Source organism: Symphalangus syndactylus, chromosome 3 (assembly GCF_028878055.3).
Source record: "Symphalangus syndactylus isolate Jambi chromosome 3, NHGRI_mSymSyn1-v2.1_pri, whole genome shotgun sequence".
In the NCBI taxonomy this organism is placed as follows: Eukaryota; Metazoa; Chordata; class Mammalia; order Primates; family Hylobatidae; genus Symphalangus; species Symphalangus syndactylus.
This window is the reverse complement of record NC_072425.2, coordinates 71,729,681-71,753,769: the sequence shown is the minus strand read 5'-3', so window position 1 is coordinate 71,753,769 and position 24,089 is coordinate 71,729,681. Positions and strand designations below refer to the sequence as shown.

The window sequence follows — 24,089 nt, the reverse complement described above, 5'->3', positions numbered from 1 at the left end:
CTTGTCTCTCCTTTGGAAAGAGTTCATTTGGATGTCTACAGATAAAAAGTGTTTTGTATTGCTATATATGGTTACGTATAATTTTCAAAGTTGTCACATAGTTCTCATAAAATCAGAATTAGATAACACAGAAAGGTATGCTGCAGATAATTCATAGTTTTCCATTGAAATATAATTTTTTCTCTGGGGTAGCCTCTATTTAAGGGAGTAATGATAACTGTAATATTTAATTTTTTACAATAGTTTATGCTAAATGTTGGAGGTTAGGAGCAATAGAAATGAAACTGAAATAGTAATGTTATGTTATAAACTTTGTGAAGGAAATTTTGTCTTTTATCTTAATTATCTCTCTATTCTTTGCCTGGAAGTATCCTAAAAAGTTGTGAACACATGAGGCATTCATTGTTAGTTGATGATTAAACAAAATAATGCTGTCATTATTCTCAATTTTACATTAAATTTATAAGTTACCTATTTCTATTCATAAGAAATAAATGATCAAGCAAATGTGTATACTACTATTTTTTTTTAAAGAAAAGAACAAAAATATTGAGAGAAAAGGAGAAAAATATTTAGAATCAAGAATGAAGAAAATTTAAATTGGGAGGAACATCAAAGTTTGAATGAATTTCTCCAAAATTATTCTAGTTTGTAGCACCTCTTTAATGTTCCTCTTCTTTGTTCTAAGATAGAAGTAGTAATAAATATGAAGTGGTTAATCACTCAACAATTATGTAATGGAATGGTAATCTCTAAACTTGGACTTACTTGAATGGTCTTAGAGGTCATGGTATGATGTTAACCACCAAGCTATTTAGTTACTCAAGTAAATGAAGACTAGAACTTCTTCAAAAACTTATTAAAATTTGGGAATCCACATTCACCTATTTGAGTCAATGAACCACAATGGAAATGGAAATCTAGATACATTTATTTAAATGATGGGCTATGAAATATGTATTCCATGATGCATCCCATCATGATGTGGAGAATTGCTAGACTGTGCTGTCAGATGTGTAATAATAGTTATTAAAAACTAAGAATAAGCTTGGTAGTGGGAGGAAGCATTTTCTGACATTACTCATTGAATCAAGTGCTATGTTTAGGTGAAGAGGAAGAGGAGGAGGAAGATAAGCTACCTCGAAGAGAGAGCTTGAGACCAAAGAGGAAACGGACCAGAGATGTTATCAATGAGAATGACCCAGAACCTGAACCAGAGGATGAAGAAACAAGGAAGGCAAGAGAAAAAGAGAGGAGGAGGAGGCTAAAGAGAGGAGCGTAAGTTAGTTCTCAGAGTCTTTCAAAAGTTCCAATGCTGAAGATCACTCCTTTCAGATACTCTTTGACCTTCAAATTGGTAATTAAAACTGCTTTTAGAAAGACAGCCTTGATCTGATGATGCTATTTTATTCTACTTAATTAAATGTATTTTAATGGTCAAAATAGAACTTTAAAATGAATATATATTAAAAATGGACCATGAGAAATTCTCTTATGAAGGATCTGAATTATCAAGGTCATTGACATATTACAGTTAATTTAAATATTTTAAAATTTCCCCACTAATTGTTTGCATTGTTATCTAGGTTAAGTAGAAACTCCTAAATAGTGAGCACACATCACTTTATCTTACAGAGCAGGGGTTGGAAAATTATGGCTAAATCCAGCCCAAGAGGTAAGAATGGTTTTTATAGCTTTAAAGGGTCATTAATAAAAAGCAAAGACAAATATGGGACAGAGTTGTATATCTCACTCAAAGCTTAAAATGTTAACTATTTGGCCCTTTACAGAAAGAAAGTGTGCTAGCGCTTGTTACAGAGGATTTGGGTTGTCATTTTCTTTTTAATACAACTCAATATCTTTTAGTTCCACCAGGAAAATATTTTAGTAAATGCTGACTTTGTGTAGAATAATTCATTAAATGCTGTTTAGGAAAAATCCAAGAAAATACTTTTCTTCTTTTTGCTTTTTGGAAATTTGCAGATAGCAGGCAGGTAGGAAAAGTGTGTGTGTAAAACACCTCTAATTAAAGAGAAAACCTAGACCCGTTGGAAAGAATGCCAGACAACAGCCAACCTGTTCCACAACTCACAGGTAATAGGGCCATGTGAGTTGCCATCAGGTGGTGGAATCTCCTCCAAACACTCCTAGGACTTTGAAGCATGAGGAACTTTCTAAGATGTCCTCCCAAGATGACACACTTCTGTACTCAATAGCTCTAACTATTGTGTTATTCCTTATAAATGATTGTCATTAAAAACAACTGAATGAAAAATTTGTCAAGTAGAGAAGCTTAGCATTAACAAACAATGGTTTCTTTTAGAATAAGAATAACCCCATCTACTTCATGTCTAAGTTTTCCTCCTCCTCTTCCCCAGCTTTTCCTTTCTCCCTTTTGAATACCAAGACAAAACTTGCTTTTAAATTTTGATTCTAGTATTTTTTATTTATATCTGCTTTTAAAGTTTCTTTATGCTTTATTCCTTTCAAAAATAAAATGCAACACCTTTTTATGTCCCATGTATTACTATGATTGTTAGTTCCATTATTATGTAGTAATAGTTCCTATTTAGCAAAGCTTATGCTTTCCAACGGTGGTATTTCATTGAGAAAACATCACCAATTGATGTATGCGTGATATAGGTTGTGTTCCAAAATTTGCTTTTCCTCTTTATTTATGCCTCAAAAAAATCCTTTTAAAAAGATGAGTTGGGCAGAAATTCCTCTGCTCTCTTCGTCTGCTGATGGCCCTCATGGCAACTGCTCAACTTCTAGGAAATGGGGCCATGTGAAGCAACTGGATCCTGTGGCTATGACAGTGTCTCTTCCTAGCTGGCCTCACTTTCATTTTGATCTTGAGAATCAAGATCCCTTACCTCCCACTCTTCCACATAACCTAACTGTCTCCATAGGTTTTGCAAATTGTATTTTTGCTGTGACAATTTGTGCATCTATTATAAATAGTATCAGAAATTAGTTGTGATTATTGATAGTTCTGTTCTCTATTTTAGAGTCTATTTTCTATTGTTCATTTTGAAGATAAACATCTTTTTTTTAAAAGAAAATCTTAGATAATATTTTTAAGAAAGATTAGTAGGCAAATCAGGGCACATTTATTTAGTTTAATTAATTCAGGGTATTTTTTATTTAACTATTCAAGTAATGCCTCAGGGAATTTCCCTTGTATTGACACAACATTTGAAATCAACTAAAACCAAGGTTGTAATGCTAACTATCTTTGGAGGCAGTTAAAAAAACACTGCCTTGTTAGACATTTTGGAGTATTTCCAGTAATATTACAGGCTTTTCCTGACCCAGTTTTAAGTGGATAAGTAATATATTCATAGCAGTGAGAAATTCAGCATATTATGCCTTCTTCTTCCTAACAACTGTTGTTTAAATATATCAAACTTAAGATAGAAAACCATTCTTGCACAGATTAGCCTGAAAATTTAGATGAGGCATGCCTATGCCTTTTAATATGATTAGCCCTTTCTTTGAGTGATTCTAGAAAAGCAGATTTCCTGTAATGCTGGTTAGAAAAGTATTTTAATTACCTTCATATTTGAGGGTAACTTATGTGTCAACAACTGTACCCTGTAACACAGCCTGATCCTCCTGGTGAAATAAACAATTAACAACAGAGACTTAAAAGATATACCAATCTGAGATCATTTAGTACAGGAATAAACGTTTTTCCATACCATAATAATCTCAGAGGTAGTTGTTACATTTTAGTGTACTTTGAGTGCTGGGTTTATGATGATAAACCTGAGCAATCCAGAAAAGTTTTGTACACATATGCTCATTCAATAAGTTATTTACCCAGCTCTACTTTTGTGCAACCTAATTTGCTTATATCTTTGGGATACTTGGATATGAACACGTAATTGCCCGCAATCTTGCAATCTTCAAAAGTCCGTAATATAGTAAGGGATAGGCCACTTAGATACAAATTATTATGATATAAGACAGTATATGTGTCGCAGAGAAATACAAACAAAGTAGCTTGGAGTCTCAGAGAGGTGAAAACTGTTCTCACAGGGATAATTAGAAAAGGGATTATTAAAGACATTTCATATGATTTTTAAAGGACTTGAAATTTGGACAAGATGAACTTATAAACTATTTAATTAGTGTTAGAATTGTTTCTATTAAAGAGTTTCTGAAAGTTGGCCTGTAGGTTTAGTTACCTGGCAAATCCACACATCAAATAGATAATTCTTTCATTCTTTGGTGATGTTGGATTAGAGATGCTGTTTTACATGTGATTCTTAATGGAAGTTCAGTAATGTAAAGCTTTAAGGTAATTATATGTAAATATCATGAATTATTTTGAAATGGTTGGCAAGTTAAAGACTTAACATATCAAGCAATTAAATTATTAAGCATAAAGATTTTTTCTAATTGACTTTATTACTGATAATTTCTTGCCATCTGTTTTATTTTATTTTTGCTAGTTTCTGAAAATATTTCAATAAAACTGCTATCTATGTAATTTAAAGTTATTTCTATGTTTGCTTGGAAACAATTGTAATAATTTTAATTAAAACACATCTTTACCTCCTAAGACAAACTAACCCACATATCATTCTAATTGGCAAATTTAAAAAAAGTTGTGGATATAGATGGGGTAAAAAAAAATCCTGAAAAATTTTATGCCATGGCTGCACAGCATCATAGGCTTTTATATGAAAAACACCAAATAATTAAAATAGAAACAACCCAATGGCTATCAGAGATATATCTTAGAAGAGTGTACTTCCCTGGTTCTCTTGAACCATGATGATTATTCTAAGCAAAATGTTTGAATTGTCCAAAAAACAAACTGTCGATAGGAAGTGTTATTTTAAAGGGTTAATATGAATTTTTGTTTCAGTAATCACAGCATGATTAAAAACTATAGATTGGTGGCAAAGAAAGGAGATTGAAAGTCATTTTGTAAGGTGAACTATAAAACTGTGGCTATGTTCTGTTCCTTAGCTGGAACTTTAAAAAGCAGCTTTTGCCTTATTTCTGCTGTGTCTAGTCAAAAATTATTTTTCTGAGTAATACCGAATTGGATTACAATTTTTGTTATCGGTCAGTATCTAGTGAGGGGAGAAACTTCAACAGTTAATTGAACAGAGAGAATTTAATAAGTGAATTGTTAGGAGGTATAAATGTTAATTAGACTGCAGAAAAGGTAAAAAGAGAACACTAAAGTATCATAGTGACGGTAACTACTGGAAGCAGCTACCATCCCAAGGGCTGGAGGAACAATGGAAAGGGTTGAAATGAAAACACTGTAGTGTAGAGGAAAGACCCTAGGAGCTGAAACTCAGGCCTCTGCAGAGGGGCTGATGCTCTGTGGTGCTGTTTCTATGGGAGAGGTGATGAAGCTGGTTCTGCTAGTGTTGGTAATATTGGTGATAGGGATTCACTTGCAGTATGGCAAGGACTCTCAGCTCCAGGAGTGAAGAAGAGATGCTAAGGAGGAAGTGTCACCCCACAAAGCAAATAAGAAGCAGAGAGGAAGCCACAGGAAAGACGGAGACCCTCTTCAGTATCCCCTTTTGTCGGAGTCTACATTGACCCAGCTAACAAAGCAGAAATATGACTCACAAAATACCAGCCCCAGCACCACAATATTAAAGTGTAGGAGGGTGTGTTTGAAGTTGGGACAATAGCTTAAAAACTGAAATAATCTATTACCAAAAAGCTGATCTCTACAATGTGGTATTGCATGCCTCGATTTAAAATTATGTTGCTCTTGTTTAGATTTCGTTTTCTTTGAGTTCTGGACTGTATAGTGTTTTTGTAATACTAGGAACACAGAAAAGAAAAGCTACATCTCATGCTCAGTAGGAACTAAATTCATTTGAAGGTCTCTTCAAAGAATTCACTTCCACCAAATATATTTCAAGGTGAATTTTACCAACTGAAGTTATAAGTTTAATTAACAGATAACATTAATTTACCTTTGAGAAATAGATTTTTGTTTTTCCCGATTTCAATTTTTCTTTCTTTCTTTCTCTTGAGACAGGGCTAACAAAATTTTTAAGGGCAAAGACATCTTCACCCCTAATTTATTATCCTTATTGAGAAATAAAATATTTAAATGAAATGTAGACTTGAGGGAAGGTATTCAAGGGAACAAAGAAGAGAGGGAAATATCTTGATATACCTGTAATTATTCTTTCCACAGATTTTCTAGTTCAGAGAGTCTGAGGCTCTAGACATAAAAGAATTGCTTAGGCCAGGTGTGGTGGCTCACGCCTGTAATCCCAGCACTTTGGGAGGCTGGGGTGGGTGGATCACCTGAGGTCAGGAGTTCAAGACCAGCCTGGCCAACATGGTGAAACCCCGTCTCTAATAAAAATACAAAAATTGGCCGGGCAAGATGGCAGGTGCCTGTAATCCCAGCTACTGGGGAGCCTGATGCAGGAGAATTGCTTGAACCTGAGAAGCAGAGGTTGCAGTGAGCCGAGATTGTCCCACTGCACTCCAGTGTGGGCAACAGAACAAGACTCTGTCTCAAAAAAAAAAAAAAAAAAAAGCCCGGCTCATGCCTGTAATCCCAGCACTTTGGGAGGCCGAGGTGGGCGGATCACCTGAGGTCAGGAGTTCGAGACCAGCCTGGCCAAGATGGTGAAACCCCATCTCTATTAAAACTATAAAAATTAGCCAGGCTAGGTGGTGGGTGTCTGTAATCCCAGCTACTTGGGAGGCTGAGGCAGATTGCTTGAACCTGGGAGGCAGAGGTTGCAGTGAGCCAAGATCACAACGTTGCACTATAGCCTGGGTGACAAGAGCGAAACTCCGTCTCAAAAAAAAAAAAAAAAAAAGAAACAGAAAAAAAAAAGAACGGCTTAGATTCAGATTCAGGAAGGCAAACGCTACTGCTTAAAGTTATAATAGTTCCAGTAATCCTGCATCAGTGTTCAGATTTGAGTTCTCATGCTTATGGGTCCTAATGTTGACTGTATATGGTCACATTGAAAAAAAATGGGCTAAATATCTGATATCTGCCTTCCTCAAGTACCAAAGTCAAGCAAAGCTTAACTTTATTAAGGTGTTTCTTTTTTACTTTTAAAGAGAAGAAGAAGAAATTGATGAAGAGGAATTGGAAAGATTGAAGGCAGAGTTAGATGAGAAAAGACAAGTGATTGCTACTGTCAAATGCAAACCATGGAAGATGGAGAAGAAAATTGAAGTTCTCAAGTATGGTGCCACTTTTTATAAGCAGAAACACTTTCCCTGATATTGATTTTCTAAATCCTCTGAATATTTCATATATATATATATATATATATACACATATACTGTATATATAGTATATGTAATACTATATATATCATTTATATGTGACTCATTAAATATAATGGTCACAGTCATAAACATGTATATCATATTTCTGCATATATACCCAAATATATGTATATTCACATATATCTGTTCCTTATCACTAGAGAGACTGGGCTAATATTTATAAATTGGAAGCAACTCTGAGAAATTATTTAGAGTCTTTTAAATTCTTTGGTCATCTTTATTCATTTGTTCCTTAAACTGGAGTTTCCTTAGCTTAATACATTTGTTACCATCTCTTTGAAAGAGATAATATATTTGAATTTTACAAGTTTGTGTGGATTGCACACTCTTGTTTCTCTTCAGGGCCCTGGTCTCAAATGAACTTTTCATGTGACAGCTCACATTAAAGCACAGAGAAGATGCTAGGCCAACAGAACAGTAAATAGGATTCCAATTAAAGGTTATGCTAATAGCTATTCCCCGAACATGTCAGTGACCCAATTTCAGTCTTATGTTGATGCTAATGTGGATGCAAACACAGTCAGAGCACACAGATTTATAAACTCTTCATATGAAAAGTCAAGTGATTATCCTATTCTTGGGGATGGGACGATTCACCCCTGAGGATCACACTATATTTCCCTGCCCTGGTGGTTGGGGGAGGAGGAAAGGGCAGGTAAGGGGAAACTGTTTGTGATAACAGCTATGTTTGCATCTCCTAGTTTTGCCAAAGATTGCCTTCTTCCATAAATCATTTTTATAAATAGTAGTAAGTTTTAAAAACTATCCCCTCACAAGCCTATTTAACTCGTAATGCTGTAAAAATGATAGTATAGTATTATTGTCTCTGATGATGAAAACAAGAACTGAAATAGCTATCAGGATAATTCACTTCTAGTCTTGGTTCTGCAAGAAGTTGTGTGCTATTTAAAGGTATCGCTTAACCTCCTGAAGCCTTAGTTACCTCATATCCAAAATAAAGAAAGATATTCTATATCTTCTCTGTGTGCTTGAAGCGTAGCCATCATTTATAGTATTTTTGTTTTGTTTTGTAGAGTAAGGTTTTCCAAGTTCTAAACAATGGTTTTCCCAGAAAACTTTTGCAACACCACAAAATTGTAGTCTGGGAACTCCCTTTGCATGCTCATGTACACATCCATCATAAATGAAAGCAAAGGCAAGCAGCATCCCATGTTCCACAGAGCTACAAATTTTGTGTGTGCATGCTCATGTGTCTGTACGTTAAAATAATTTTCATTTAGCGAAGTGATAATGATGCTAAATTATAGGTTTTAAAAATATTCTTACCTGGCAAAATAGAAGTTTGGCAACCCTATGTGATCCCCTCAAATATATTTGAAATATTAATGGCCCATAAAATCCCCAAACCTGGGAACCACAGGTAACTATATATAGAAAGCTTAAAATTGGAGCGATATTGTGAACTTCTAAAATATATGATTGAATAAAAATTCCAAGGACTACCTTTCCTTTCCAACTGCATGGAGGTGTAGAAATACCCCCCTGGTCTTTGCCTGTATCTCTCGTGCAGGATAGTGGAGGAGACAACAGCTTCAGATTTGAGTTAGTATCTCAGATCTCCCATTTAATAGCTGTGCACATTTGATCGAGTTGTGTAGTCTCTCTACACAATTCAGGTTCCTTATGAAATTATACCTTATTGACAGAGTTTTTGGAATTATAAAGTGAGATAATTTATGTAAAACACGGTGCCAGAAGATGGCACATAGCTGGGAAACCTAAGTTGTAGTTATTACTTCGTCTCAGAACAGACTTGATGCCTGATCTCTGAAGGGTGACAAGAGAGATGGAGAGAATTTGGGACCTGGCAAGTCTAGGTGGGAGCAGACCTAGTCACAATCAGACCCCAGAAGCCTTGTGGGATGGTGACACATTGGTACTAGTTTGGATAAACAATAAGATTTTGAGAGTGCAATAGAAGGAAGTAAGGCATTTGACAATTTAACAAAATCCAGGACCAGACCATTCTCAGATCTTCTAAAACATAGCCATAGTCCTGTGACAGATTTCAAGGTCTCAGGCCTTGGTCTGGAGTCCAAGCGTTAAGCAAATTTTAGCAATGGGGAGAGACAGGCATTAGCATTGGAAAGAAGGACAATACGAGCCCTTAGTACGAAAGCAGACACTGACAATGAGGAGACTGCACCTGACTCTAATCTAGACTATAGGTTTTTTTATTTGGCCCACATGTTTTTTGTTTCTTTTTCTTTTATTTTTTTTTAATCATGGCAATATATACAATACAAAATTCACCATTTTAACCATGAAATGTATTTTCTTTATCATATTTTTTTCAATATTTTAAAAAATTTAAATTACTTTTTTTTTCTAGAGACAGGGTCTTAATTCTGTTGCCCACGCTGGAGTGCAGTGGTGCAATCTTAGCTCACTGCAGCCTCAATCTCCTGGGAGCAAGGGATCCTTCTGCCTCAGCCTACCAAGCACCTGGGACTATATGTGCACACTACCATGTTTGGCTAATTTTTTCTTTTTGTGTAGGGGTAGGGTCTTACTATGTCACCCAGGCTGATCTCGAACTCCTAGCTTCAAGCCATCTTCCTACCTCAGCCTCCCAAAGTGCTGAGATTATAGGCATGAGCTACTGCACCCAGCCTCAGTCTTTTAAAAGTGGGAGTAAAATATTCAGATGTTCAGCTTTTCATGAACAAGTGGAAGATTTGGTCCTACATTCTTCCATCACAGTAACAGCTAGGACTAAGCACGTGGCCTCTATTAATGGGGCACTCCTTTTTCAATTTGCACCATTCTCGAACAATCCATATTACTTGTTTATGCTACTTGGCTGGACCTTGTAGACATTCAGATTTGCTGCCTCCTACCAGTGCAGCTGGGGAACAAGCTAGGCATGTTACCAAGACGGTGATTCAGATCTTCAAAGCCAAAGTCAGCTCACAGAATGGAAGCACAAATTTAGTCCCAGAGAAGAAACAACTGTGGCTTCTCACTTGTCAGCAAGGCTCACAGTCTGGTGATGATTTTCCATGGCCAGAAGTGGTTTCTGCCTTGTGGCTGCACCTGTGGGTTCCAGCTGGTGCCATGGCCGGGGCCAGCCTAATTCTTTTGGTTTCAGTCTCTGTGATGAAGTTGTTGGTACTTAAGTGCCTGACTTATCTCTCTTTGAATGCTCTATTGAGCTTTTTTTGAATGCTCTATTGAGCTTCTCCCCATCAGATTCCAACTACATTATTAGACAAGCAGTTAGTACTTCACAGAACATGCAGGTAAATGTTTCTCTACCCCAATGCCATCTAATTTTGAGAGCGTGTTTCTAAGGATTATGTTATTAATATTCCCCAAATTAGCCGGCATCATCGCTCCTGGCTAAGTCTGTGAAATCCAAGATACTAGGCTCAGTGTAACTGGAAGAGATGTTTTGATCACAGGTTTGAATCTGTGCCTGGGTTTGAAGCCTTCTTGTTCTGGACTTGGAGAAAGTTTTGAAACTTCTAAAAGATATTTTAGACAGGGTCAGGGTTTTAAGATATATTTTAGAGTAAGCCTCAGGAATGGCGACTTATGGTTCTGAGGGTGTTATGGGAGACTCAGAGATAGTTCCCACATTTTTAAAGAGCATCTACCATTAGGAACACGAGCACACTCAGGGCTTAAGGTCAAAAGATGGTTAATATAAGTGGTTGCTACATAGCCAGGCAGCTCTAGGAATTGGTTGTGAATCCATATGAACCCTCAAACATGGCTCAGGAACTAGAGTTCAGCATTTTCGAGATAGTAGAATTGGCTCTATACAGCTGAAAGGAAGCCATCTCCTTTCCCTCATCACTGTGGAAACTGTGATTTTCATTCTATGTTTTATTGTATATTAATACAATTTCACACATTCCTGTAGCCTTAAAGCTATTGAATGATAATCTCTTGGTGGAAAGGCAGGTGTGTCTGGCCCAGACCAGGAATGTATATTTTTATTTTTTGATCTAAAAATTACTGATATATAGTCAGAATGAAAGCTGCTGTTTTCAATTCTGAGAGACAGAAAGCTCCACTAAACAGAACACTCAGCTCTACAGATGATTTATACAATGAGGAAGAGTGCGTGTGGGGATTTGGAGGGGGTTAAGGGAAACTGTCATATTTTCCAATTATTTGAAAGTCAATTTCTATTTTTTATTAATCACTTCATTTAAAAATATCCATTAATTAGAATACAAAGTATAATCTGTTTTTAAGCTGTTCATGGGTTTCACTCAGAGGTTGTATGACTAGATCTTTCCTACCTATAAGAGGTCGCAGCACTTACCTGATAGCAGCCACCACAAGTGAAATAAAATACCCAGGTAGAAAGTAGCAGGTCTACTTATTACTTGTCTTGAAACCTAAGACTTTTAACTGTATCAGAACATTATATGTGGTAGATTAAAAGTCCTCGTGACTAAATCTAAATAAGCAACCACCTTATTTTGTTACAGTAGAATAGGTTTTAGACTGAAAATTGAGACTTGGACTTTGAGCTAAGTGCTTCCTATAACTTCTCCTCTTTGAACCTCAGTTTATTCAATTATAAAACAGATAAATTGGATTGTGGACCATGGTCTTCAAACTGCTGTCCTCCAAAGTCAAGCAGTTTGGTGAAATTAAATCAGGGCAAAGGAGGCAGAGGTCACAGGGAGAGCTACTGGGCCACAATGCCAGCTTCAAGAACAGACCTATGGATTCTCTCTTCTACACAGTGTACTTCCATATAAAGCATTGATTGGAAGAAAGAATGCTTCTGTGGCTATTAAAATAAAAAAACAGTTTTAAAAACCCACTTAGCTGGATATTTAAAGAAACTTATTTTGGAGAAGGGACAGTTCTAACATTTCATGAGTCTACAAATTAGGATACAGAAACACTCCAAGTATACTTTTGCAGGGAATTGGCTTTTGGTAGACACCATTTTAAAATGATTTATTTTGATAACAAAAATGTTTATGTAGCTATTATACTGACTACTTTAATTTCTGAGCTTTGTAGCACCCTGACCCAATGTTTCTGGGAGTTGTCCGTTGGCTGGCTAGGCCTGGTGATTTATTAATGAGACACCCAGTAAAGCCAGGAAAGTTATCCTCAGATTTCATTCACACTTAAACAGGTGCTTCAAACTGTCAGCTGGCCATTAAGGTAACATTCCTCCTTACTCAATCTCCCTTGATCTTTTCACACTTCTTTTCATTTGTTTGTTTGTTTTTTATTTTGTTTTATTTTTTAGTTGGGAGAATGAATACATTTCTAGGAAAGTGAAAACAGACCATGGTTGATTAATGGAGCTGTTGGGAAAACTTTGGGAAAACTATTTATTTGGCTTCCATTCTCACCCTTTCTCTCCTGTTTTCTTGGAGCTTAAGATTTTCACAGGCAAGAATCATGGTTTATACTTTAGTTCATGAAGGTTTTTCTCTCATCTGTCATTGTGAAGAAATAAAAGATGCTACACAAGAGGACATTTAAGCATGTGAACACACCTACCAACATACCCTCAAACCATTCTGGATTATTTTCTTTTTTAAATTTTATATTTCCATAAGTTTTTGGGGAACAGGTGGTATTTGGTTAAATGAGTCAGTTCTTCTATGGTGATTTGTTAGATTTCGGTGCACCCATCACCTGAGCAGTATACATTGAACCCAATTTGTAGTCTTTTATCCCTCATCCCAATCCCATCCTTTCCCCAGAGTCCCCAAAGTCCACTGTATCATTCTTATGCATTTCCATCCTCATAGCTTAGCTCCCACTTACAAATGAGAACATATGATATTTGGTTTTCCATTCCTGAATTACTTCACTTAGAATAATAGTCTCCAGTTGTATCCAGGTTGCTGTGAATGCCAATATTTCTTTTTCTTTTTCTTTCTTTCTTTCTGTCTTTTTTTTTTTTTTTTTTTTTTGAGATGGTGTCTTGCTCTGTCACCCAGGCTGGAGTGCAGTGGCGTGATCTCAGCTCACTGCAACCTTCACCTCCCAGGTTCAAGCGATTTTCCTGCCTCAGCCTCCTGAGTAGCTGGGATTACAGGCATGCGCCACCACACCCAGCTAATTTTTGTATTTTTAGTAGAGTCGGGGTTTTGCCATGTTGGCCAGGCTGATCTTGAACTCCTGACCTCGGGTGATCTGTCCACCTTGGTCTCCCAAAGTGCTGGGATTACAGGCGTAAGCCACCATGCCAGGCCCTAATGCCAATATTTCACTCCTTTTTATGGCTGAGTAGTATTCCATCATGTATATATACCACAATTTCTTTATCCACTCATTGACTGATGGACATTTGGTCTGGATTCATATTTTTGCAATTGTGAATTCTGCTGCTATAAACATGCATGTGTAAGTATCCTTTTTGTTTAATGACTTCTTTTCCTCTGGGTAGATACCCTGTAGTGGGATTGCTGGATCAAATGGTAGTTCTACTTTTAGTTCTTTAAGGAATCTCCACCCTGTTTTCCATATTGCTAGTTTACATTCCCATACACTGCTACATTCTACAGCAGTGAAGTGTTCCCTTTTCACCACATCCATGCCAACATCTATTGTTTTTTGATGTTTTGATTATGGCCATTCTTGCAGGTGTAAGGTGGTATTGCATTGTGGTTTTGATTTCCATTTTCCTGATCATTAGTGACGTTGAGCATTTTTTCATAAGTTTGTTGGTCATTTGTATATCTTCTTTTGAAAATTGTCTATTCATGACCTTAGCCCACTTTTTGATAGGACTGTTTGTATTTTTCTTGCTAATTTGTCTGAGTTCCTTGTAGATTCTGGATATTAGTCTTTGTCGGATGTATAGATTGTGAAGATCTTCTCCCTCTCTGTGGGTTGTCTGTTTACTCTGCTGACTGTTCCCTTTGCTGTGCAGAAGCTCTTTAGTTTAATTAAGTCCCACCTATTTATCTTTGTTTTTGTTGCATTTGCTTTGGGGTTCTTGGTCATGAAGTCTTTGCCTAAGCCAATGTCTAGAAGGGTTTTTCTGATGTTATCTTCCAGAATTTTTATAGTTTCAAGTCTTAGATTTAAGTCCTTGATCCATTTTGAGTTGATTTTTGTATAAGGTGGAGATGAAGATCCAGCTTTATTCTCCTGCATGTGGCTGGCCAATTATCCCAGCAACATTTGTTGAATGAATAGGGTGTCTTTTCCCCACATTATGTTTTTGTTTGCTTTGTCAAAGATCAGTTGGCTGTAAGTATTTGGATTTATTTCTGGGTTCTCTATTCTATTCCATTGGTCTATGTGCCTATTTTTATACCAGTACCATGCTGTTTTGGTGACCATAGCCTTATAGTATAGTTTGAAGGAAGGTAATGGGATGCTTCCAGATTTGTTCTTTTTGCTTAGTCTTGATTTGGCTATGTGGCCTCTTTTTTGGCTTCATATGAATTTTAGAATTTTTTTTCTAGTTCTGTGAAGAATGATGGTGGTATTTTGATGAGAATTGCATTGAATTTGTAGATTGCTTTAGGTAGTATGGTCATTTTCACAATATTGATTCTACCCATCCACATGAGCATGGATGCATTTCCATTTGTTTGTGTCATCTGTGATTTACTTCAGCCATGTTTTGTAGTTTTCCTTGTAGAAGTATTTCACCTCCTTGGTTAGGTATAGTCCCAAGTACTTTTTTTTTTTTTTTTTTTCCTGTGGCTATTGTAAAACTGGTTGAATACTTGATTTGATTCTCAGCTTGGTCACTGTTGGTGAACAGCAGAGCTACTGATTTGTGTACATTAATTTTGTATCCTGAAACTTTGCTGAGTTCATTTATTAGTTCTAGGAGCTTTTTGGAGGAGTCTTTAGGGTTTTCTGGGTATATGATCACATCATCAGCAAACAGTGACAGTTTCACCTCTTTACCGATCTGGATGCCCTTTATTTATTTCTCTTGTCTGATTGCTCTGGCTAGTACTATGTTGAATAGTAGTGAGAGTGGGCATCCTCGTCTTGTTTCAGTTCTCAGAGGGAATGCTTTCAACTTTTCCCTGTTCAGTATTATGTTGGCTGTGGGTTTGTCATAGATGGCTTTTATTACATTGAGGTACGTCCCTTGTATGCCGATTTTGCTGAGGGTTTTAATCAAAATGGGATGCTGGTTTTTCTCAAAGGCTTTTTCTGTGTCTATTTTTTTGGGGGGGGGGCAGGTGTTTAAGAGCAGAAAGTTTAATAGGCAAAAGAAAGAAGAGAAAACCACCCCCATGCAGAGGGAGGGGGATCCTCTCTTTCTGCATCTATTGAGATGATCATGTCATTTCTGTTTTAATTCTGTTTATGTGGTGTGTCACACTTATTGACATGTGTATGTCAAACTATCCCTGCATCCATGGTATGAAATTCACTTGATCATGGTGGATTATCTTTTTGATATGGTGTTGGATTTGGTTAGCTAGTATTTTGTTAAGGATTTTTGCATCTATGTTCATCAGGGATATTGGTCTGTAGTTTTCTTTTTTTTGTTTTGTCCTTTCCTGGTTTTGGTATTAGGGTGATACTGGTTTCATAGAATGATTTAGGGAGTACTCCCTTTTTCTCTATCTTGTGGAATAGTGTCAATAGGATTGAATGTCTGATAGAATTCAGCTGTGAATCTGTCTGGTCCTGGACTTTTTTTTGTTGGTAATTTTTAAATTACTATTTCAATTTCATTGCTTGTTATTGGTCTGTTCCGGGTTTCTAATTCTTCCTGATTTAAGCTAGGAGGGTTGTATCTTTCCAGGAATTTATTCATCTCTTCTAGGTTTTCTAGTTTATGTGCATAAAGGTGTTCATAGTAGCATTGAGTGATCTTTTGTATTTCTGTGGTGTTGGCTGTAATATCTATTTCATGTCTAATAGAGCTTATTTGGATCTTCTCTCTTCTTTTCTTGGTTAATCTTGCTAATCGTCTATCAATTTTATTTATCTTTTCGAAGAACCAGCTTTTTGTTTAATTTATCTTTTGTATTTTTGTTGTTGTTTCAATTTCATTTAGTTCTGCTCTGATCTTTGTTATTTCTTTTCTTCTGCTGTTTGGGTTTGGTTTGTTTTTCTAGTTCCTTGAGATGTTACCTTAGGTTACCTATTTGTGCTCTTTCAGACTTTTTGGTGCAGTCATTTAATGCTATGAACTTTTCTCTTAGCACCACCTTTGATGTATCCCAGCAGTTTTGATAGGTTGTGTCACTATTATTGTTCAGTTCAAAGAATTTTTTCATTTCCATCTTGATTTCATTGTTGACCCAACAATCATTCAGGAGCGTGTACTTTAATTTCCATGTGTTTGCATGGATTGGAGGATTTCTTTTGATTTCCAATTTTATTCCACTGTGGTCTGAGAGCGTACTTGATATAATTTCAGTTCTTTAAAATTTATTGAGACTTGTTTTCTGGCCTGTCATATGGTTTATCTTGGAGAAATTTCCATGCACTGATGAATGGAATGTATATTCTGTGGTTGTTGGGTAGAATATTCTGTAAATATCTGTTGGGTCCATTTGTTCTAGAGTATAGTTTTAATCCATTGTTTCTTTGTTGACTTTCTGTCTTGATGACCTGTCTAGTGCTGTCAGTGGAGTATTGAAGTCCCCCACTATTACTGCATTGCTGTCTATCTCATTTCTGAGGTCTAGTAGTAATTGTTTTATAAATTTGGGAGTGTTAGGTGCATATTTATTTAGGATTATGTTTTGCTGTTGAACAAAGCCTTTTATCATGATTTAGTGTCCCTCTTTGTATTTTTTAACTGCTGTTGCTTTAAAGTTTGTTTTGTCTGATATAAGAATAGCTACTCCTCGTCACTTTTGGTGTCCATTTGCATGGAATGTAATTTTCCACCATTTTACCTCAACTTTATGTGAGTCCTTATGTGTTAGTTGAGTCTCTTGAAGACAGCAGATACTTAGTTGGTGAATACTTTTTTTTAAATTATACTTACGTTCTGGGGTATATGTGCAGAATGTGCAGGTTTGTTACATGGGTATACACATGCCATGGTGGTTTGCTGCACCTGTCAACCCATCATCCACATTGGGTATTTCTCCTAATGCTATCCCTCCCCTAGCCCCCCATCCCACAACAGGCCACAGTGTGTGTACATGTGTTCTCATTGTTCAACTCCCACTTATGAGTAATTTCCTCCCAAATCTGTTAGCATGCATAGAGAGTTTCAGTTTTTCTTTCATCTTCTCCTCTTCTGCTCATTTCTCTCTTTTTAAATTTTATCTTAAAGTGGAACACTTTTTATTCAAGAGAAATCAATTCTTGATTGAGATCAGAAATCTCTTGCCATTCACATTAGAGCTGATCTACCACAATTGCCTGCTTCATCATTTTCATTCTATTGGAATAAGTATTTACAGCTATAAACTATCCTGCATCTTACATATTTCTATTAAACAAGAACAATGTCCGTGACCGTTTTCTGTCTCAGGATTTATCTTATTAATATTTGTTGTATTGTTATGAGTGCTTAGCAAATTATTGTGGTTAACTTTACCAATGTCTTTCAAATAATATTTTCAAATTTTCCCTGAAAGGATATTGAGAAAAGCCAAATGTAAAAATTATTGTTTTTTTCCTTGAGATTTTCATGTTTTGAAAATGTTCTCAATTGTTAAGGAAGTCAGCTGTAAAACACTGGCTAAATATACTTTTGTCTACCAAGAATTCCCTTTACTTGTCTGTTTCGTGATTTGTTTAATCTTTCTTAGTTATGCATGTACCATTTTACCATAGTTACCTGGAGATATTCTTGTCTCTGCCTTAGTTTGGCAGGCTTTTCAAGTGGCTCACTGAGCTACTGTTTCTATTCTTTTAGAAAGTTGTGGAGGCATTTATTACTCTCATAACTGCCTCAAAATCTCAAGCACATGGCCTACTTAAATCGTCTTGAGGTTCTGCCCATATGGTTGCAGATGGATATTAGTCATTGGAAAAAAATGGGTCTAAAATGATAATATTCAAAGATGTTTTCCAATATTCTTGGCAATCTTATTCACTAATTTCCATGAACATTTAATTAGCAAGAATTTAAAGAACCTTGTCTTAGTTTTCTGCTGCTATAATAGAATATCACAGACTGGATAATATATAAAGAAAGGAAATTTATTGGGCTTATTGGGCTTATGGTTCTGGAGGCTGGGAAGTCCAAGAGGCATGACACTGGCACCTGGCAAGGGTCATCTGATGGTGGAAGGCATCACATGGTGAGCAAGGACAAGAGACAGAGAGAAATGGGGCTGTATTTATCTTTTGATCAGGAGCCTACTCTGTGATACTAGCCCACTCTCATGGTAACCACATTAATCCATTCATGAGGATAGAGCCCCCATGGCCGAATTATCTCTTAAAGATCCCATCACTTACTACTGTTACAGTGGCTTAAGTTTCCAACACATAAACTTTAGGAGACATAGTCAAACCATAGAAATCTTAAACTTCAAATAAACAGGGATTTTTTTTAGTAGCACAGTATAAAATGATAATAATAAATATCAGATATAAAAAATTTCCAAAGTTCTTTTTAGATGGATAAATCATGGTTACTATTATCTTCTTAGTTACATTTCATTGCACCCTATTTTCTGTGGTATTATCAGTCAACATATTATATATAGTAAGACATTAAATTTTCTGAGCTTGCCAGGGCATCCTGTCCCCTAACAGTTTTTGACAATGATTTATCAAATGTGTACTCTAGAATTTTAGCAGTCAGTAACAGTTGATTTTCACAACTTTTATTAGACTATCCATGATGTTTTTTGGAAAGGTAGTTAAAAGGATAAATACATTAATTATCATAAAATTACCTAGGAATGCTTTTAAATACATTTGACATAATACATTAACAGTAAAAGGAAAGCAAATATGCACCTAATAAGCACAAAATAAGATTAATCAGAGAAATGTGTCCTTGCTGTTTTGGGGAAGAGTTATCCAGATCTCAGGTAAGGTGCTTTTTGTGGAGATAACCTTTTGTTTTATGAAGCTTGTAACAAGATAACAATCAAGGCATTTTTGTGGCCATCTTTATGTATATGAGCAAGCAATGGCAAGTGAGATACTAGTTTGGGGGCTTAAATAAGATAAAAGTAGTTATACTTCATTAAAATGCACGTATTAAAATAAATTTTGAAAAACATTGTATTCAAATATTGTATTAGGGTTCTCTTAGACAGACAACTCATAGGATACCCACACACACACATTTTATGTGTGTATTTATATATGTATATGCACATACACATACATACATATATATACAGTTTATTAAATATTAACTTACATGATCACAAGGTCCCGCAACAGGCTGTCTGCAACCTGAGGAGCAAGGAGAGCCAGTCCCCAAATCAAAACTGAAGAACTTGGAGTCCGATATTCGAGGGCATGAAGCATCCAGCACAGGATAAAGATGCTGTCTGGGAGGCTAGGCCAGTCTCTCATTTTCACGTTTTTCTGCTTGGTTTATAGTCACTGGCAGCTGATTAGATTGTGCCCACCAGATTAAGGGTGCATCTGCCTTCCCCAGCCCACTGACTGAAATGTTAATCTCTCTCTTTTTTTTTTTTTTTTGAGACGGAGTCTGACTCTGTAGCCCAGGCTGGAGTGCAGTGGCACGATCTTGGCTCACTGCAAGCTCTGCCTCCCGGGTTCAAGCCATTCTCCTGCCTCAGCCTCCTGAGTACCTGGGACTACAGGTGGCTGCCACCTCGCCTGGCTAATTTTTTGTATTTTTGGTAGAGACGGGGTTTCACCGTGCTAGCCAGGATGGTCTTGATCTCCTGACCTCGTGATCCACCCGTCTCGGCCTCCCAAAGTGCTGGGATTACAGGCGTGAGCCACCGTGCCCGGCATCAAATGTTAATCTCTTTTGGCAGCACCCACACAGACATGCCCAGGATTAATTCTTTGTACCCCTCAATCCAATCAAGTTGACACTCAGTATTAACCATCACAAATATCGTAACAAATTGTGTGAAAGGAGGAAAGGGGAATAGTTTTACATTTCAAATATAAGGGGTCCAAGATTCCCTTTTATAGTTATAAAAATTAGAAATTTTTAAATAGTATGAATCACTTATTTCAAATAGTTGTGTTTATGATGCCTTTGTAATATATATGCATAAGTTTACATATATATTTATATATGTGTGCATGTATATATAATGTATAAATACACAAAGGCACTCATATCTACATAATGATACATGATTCTTTGGATGAATTAACTTTTACATTTTATGCATACACTTTTATTGTGTTTCTTGACCAGTGCTTGGTCACAGGGATCAGGACAGGTTAGAAGGGAGGCTATGGGAGGACACTGTAAAATATTAACACAACTTAATTCTGCAGAAAGACCAGTTCACATTAAAACATGGTGTCCTCTGAGGGTGCCCTTACCCAAGCTGTGCTCCCCAATTGCTTAGGACAGTCTTCCATGTCTAAGTTTGTCATGTGGCAAACAGTCAAATTTACCAGGTAGTCCTAGTGATTTGCAGAGCTCACTGAAATGCCATCATTTAAAAGCATCATTTTAAATTTATGGTCCACTGATAGATCAAAAGATAGAATACCCTGTTCCAAGAGAAAACTAAAGACTTCTATTAGAAAAATTTAGGTTTAGCACTTCTAAATATCACTATACAACATTTTGAAAAATGTTTTGAAAAAACAGTTATAGTGCTTAGAAATATTTAGAAGAATATAAGCATACAGGTATTCTGTTGAAACATGTTACCCACATTTTCAATGCAGGATGCTTCTTCTCACTTTGGGGCAGCACTTTGTGAATTTTTCTGTTTCACAGTACTCAGAATTCATTAGAACATGTTTGATTAGAATGCACATGAGGCAAGCAAAATTAGCATAGTCTGTCTACCAAGCCACGTAGATGGCCTTGCAAAGAGCTGAATGCTAGTGTGTCTAAGAATATGAGATTATATGTATGATTCGTGGTGGAAATGTCTCCTTTGTTAGATAAATTCCTGCAAACCAATGCCTGGAATGCCCTCTCTGCCTACTCGAATTCTATTAGCCCTTTAACATCCATTTGAATTCTTTTCTCATCTACAATATCTTTAGCAACTCTCAAACCTCCATTGTCCTCTCCCTTTTCACTTCAAGGCTGTCTTGCATTGTTATGTAACTATTTCATGGGCGTAGAGCTCGTTTTTCTTAATAAAGTTTAAGCTGTAGAAAGGAATTCATATATTTCCTTGATTTCTTTTAAACACTTAACACATTAAGAACATAAAACATACCCAGTAATTACTTAAAAAAAAAAAAAGACTAAGTAAAATAGACAATGAAAGAATAATAGAAATAAAATGAATTTGTCTATCAGCCAGAATTTTGGGTGGGCCCTCCTCATAGCTATGTACAGCAATCTATAATTTCAGTGCTACTTCTACCTATTTCTAATAAAAATATTCCCACAGTAAAGGCGCAAGGGGAAATTCCACCATTTTGCAACATTTTAGTGATTAGAATTATTGAGGTACGGTTTTAGACAGAGCTTCCTTCTTATTCTTGGGCTGGTGATTTTGATTCATTTGTGGGTTTTAGGTCACATTCTCCCCACATCTCATTTCTGCTCAACACAAGAACAGTAAGAGTAAGCTGGGATGCCTTAGGGATATGGCCTGGAACTCTGCAGCCTACATAATACTATCCCTACCTTCAGATATTAGCGTTGCTAATAACATGCTCAACTGATTCATTGAAACAGAAGACAAAAAAATAAACAAACATAAAATCATTTTCATAGAGCTTAAAGAGACTATCCAGAGAGACATTTATAAAGTTACCATTATAAAATGCTTCACACAAAGAAAGAATTCATTACAATAATTTGGTTGTAAATTGTGTAAAATTCTTTTTCCCTCCATCAATTTTAGATTTATTGGTGGGAGCCTTGTAAGTCAGACTGACAAAAAACAGATTAACAAGAGAAAAACAAGCAGAAACTTATTACCATGTATATCCCTCTTACTCATGGGACCACTCAGGGATGAGTAACTGAAAGAGGAGGTTAGAACTTGAGCTTACATAGCATCTTAACAAAAGAACAATACATTTTTAAAGAAGTGACAAGACAAAGGAAAAGGACTTTGAGTTTCTAGGATGGTAAATGATGGGAAAGCTAATAGATGGGGGAACTAATGGAAAATAAGGACTATTTAGTAAAGCTTGTTGTGCAGATTCTTCTGGTGCTCTCTCTTGACTGATAGGAATAGTCTTCAGTGATTAACTTCTGTCCTTCCAGGTAAGAGGGGAATGAAAATAATACCTTTATATATTTATCTCCTGCTTTTAGGCAAAGGGGGAGAGCAGAGAGCTTTTCTTGTATCTGGTTCTTCTTGATTGCTTTCATCTTGAAATAATCTTTATACCGTATTTTTGGCATATTTTTTGTCATAATATAGCACATAATCCCAATATGGCATATTTTGGGGTGCCGTATTCTGCTACCCTCCAAATTGTCTCTACCCTTATGTTATCTTAGCAGATAATAGTACAACCTCCCAAATTTTGGTTTCATTCTGTGAGGAAAACACAGTTTGTGCTGTGACCAGTATTGTAGCTCCTGGGGTAACCTGTGTGGTCTCCTCTCTCTTCTCCCTGCTACTGTAATACTAACAAAAAGAAGGTTTAAACCGTAAATTGAATCTTAAAGCAATCAAGTACAAATCAGAGTTAGGAAAAGTTTTAATCAGCAGGTAGAAAAAGGATCTAGTGCGCTTTTATTTTTAAATTTTTCATTAAGCCACTAAAGCCCAGCTTGTTATTTTTCCCTAGTTTCATCTAAAATTACCCTAAGATGCTGGCACGACCTCTAGGGTGTGACTAAAATGTGTTTGAGTCTTTATTTGACATTTAAGCCAGCCATGAAAATTAGCATTGTTTTAGAGCTCTAGGGAGCAAAGAAGTCATCTTGAGTCTGAAGAATTTCTGTGGCAGTAACTTGGAATTTCATGCAAATTTGACCTGTCCAAGACTTGCTTTAATTATTCACCAACACCAGCATCTGGCTTTAACACATCTCCATGAGTATCATCAGAACTAGAGAAAAAAAATTCCCTTAAGAAATTTTTGTACATAGGTCACTCTCGTGTTTGTTGCTGATAAAAATTTTAGAGGTCTTAGTAATCTAAAAAATATGTATTCTACCTGTGAAGTGGTACTATCCAAAAGGAACTATACCAAAATATATCAGACATAAAAGTTAAGAGGTTGGCCGGGCGCGGTGGCTCACGCTTGTAATCCCAGCACTTTGGGAGGCCGAGGCGGGCGGATCATGAGGTCAGGAGATCGAGACCATGGTGAAACCCCGTCTCTACTAAAAAATAGAAAAAAAAAATTAGCCGGGTGTGGTGGCGGGCGCCTGTAGTCCCAGCTACTCGGAGAGGCTGAGGCAGGAGAATGGCGTGAACCCGGGAGGGGGAGCTTGCAGTGAGCCGAGATTGCGCCACTGCACTCCAGCCTGGGCGACAGAGCGAGACTCCGTCTCAAAAAAAAAAAAAAAAGTTAAGAGGTTATATAAATGCACATGCAATTCTCTTTTTGTTTGTTCTTAGTTTATTTACTGCTTGTTTTCAGATAGTCAGTCAGGTAGTTACTCTTTAGAGATGTAAGATAAAGTATGGACATGAAAAGTAGTTATTTACCAAAGGCAATTATCAAGTATCAAAACATACAGAGTACTTACTGCCAGTTCAGGGAGACAACAAAACAATTATATATAATATAGTAGCTTTTTAGCCCAATCTTCCAATAAT

At 36.4% G+C, this 24,089-nt stretch overlaps 1 protein-coding gene across 1 annotated transcript in view; it reads left to right on the top strand.

Moving 5' to 3' along the window:
* TMC1 (transmembrane channel like 1) overlaps positions 1-24,089 on the top strand; it is a 202,955-nt gene that overhangs the window by 73,638 nt on the left and 105,228 nt on the right. Inside the window, exons 4-6 of the mRNA XM_063636643.1 lie at positions 1,107-1,278; positions 6,202-6,204; positions 7,078-7,203. Coding sequence (XP_063492713.1) covers positions 1,107-1,278; positions 6,202-6,204; positions 7,078-7,203 — 301 coding nt within the window. The remainder of the gene's footprint in view (positions 1-1,106; positions 1,279-6,201; positions 6,205-7,077; positions 7,204-24,089) is intronic.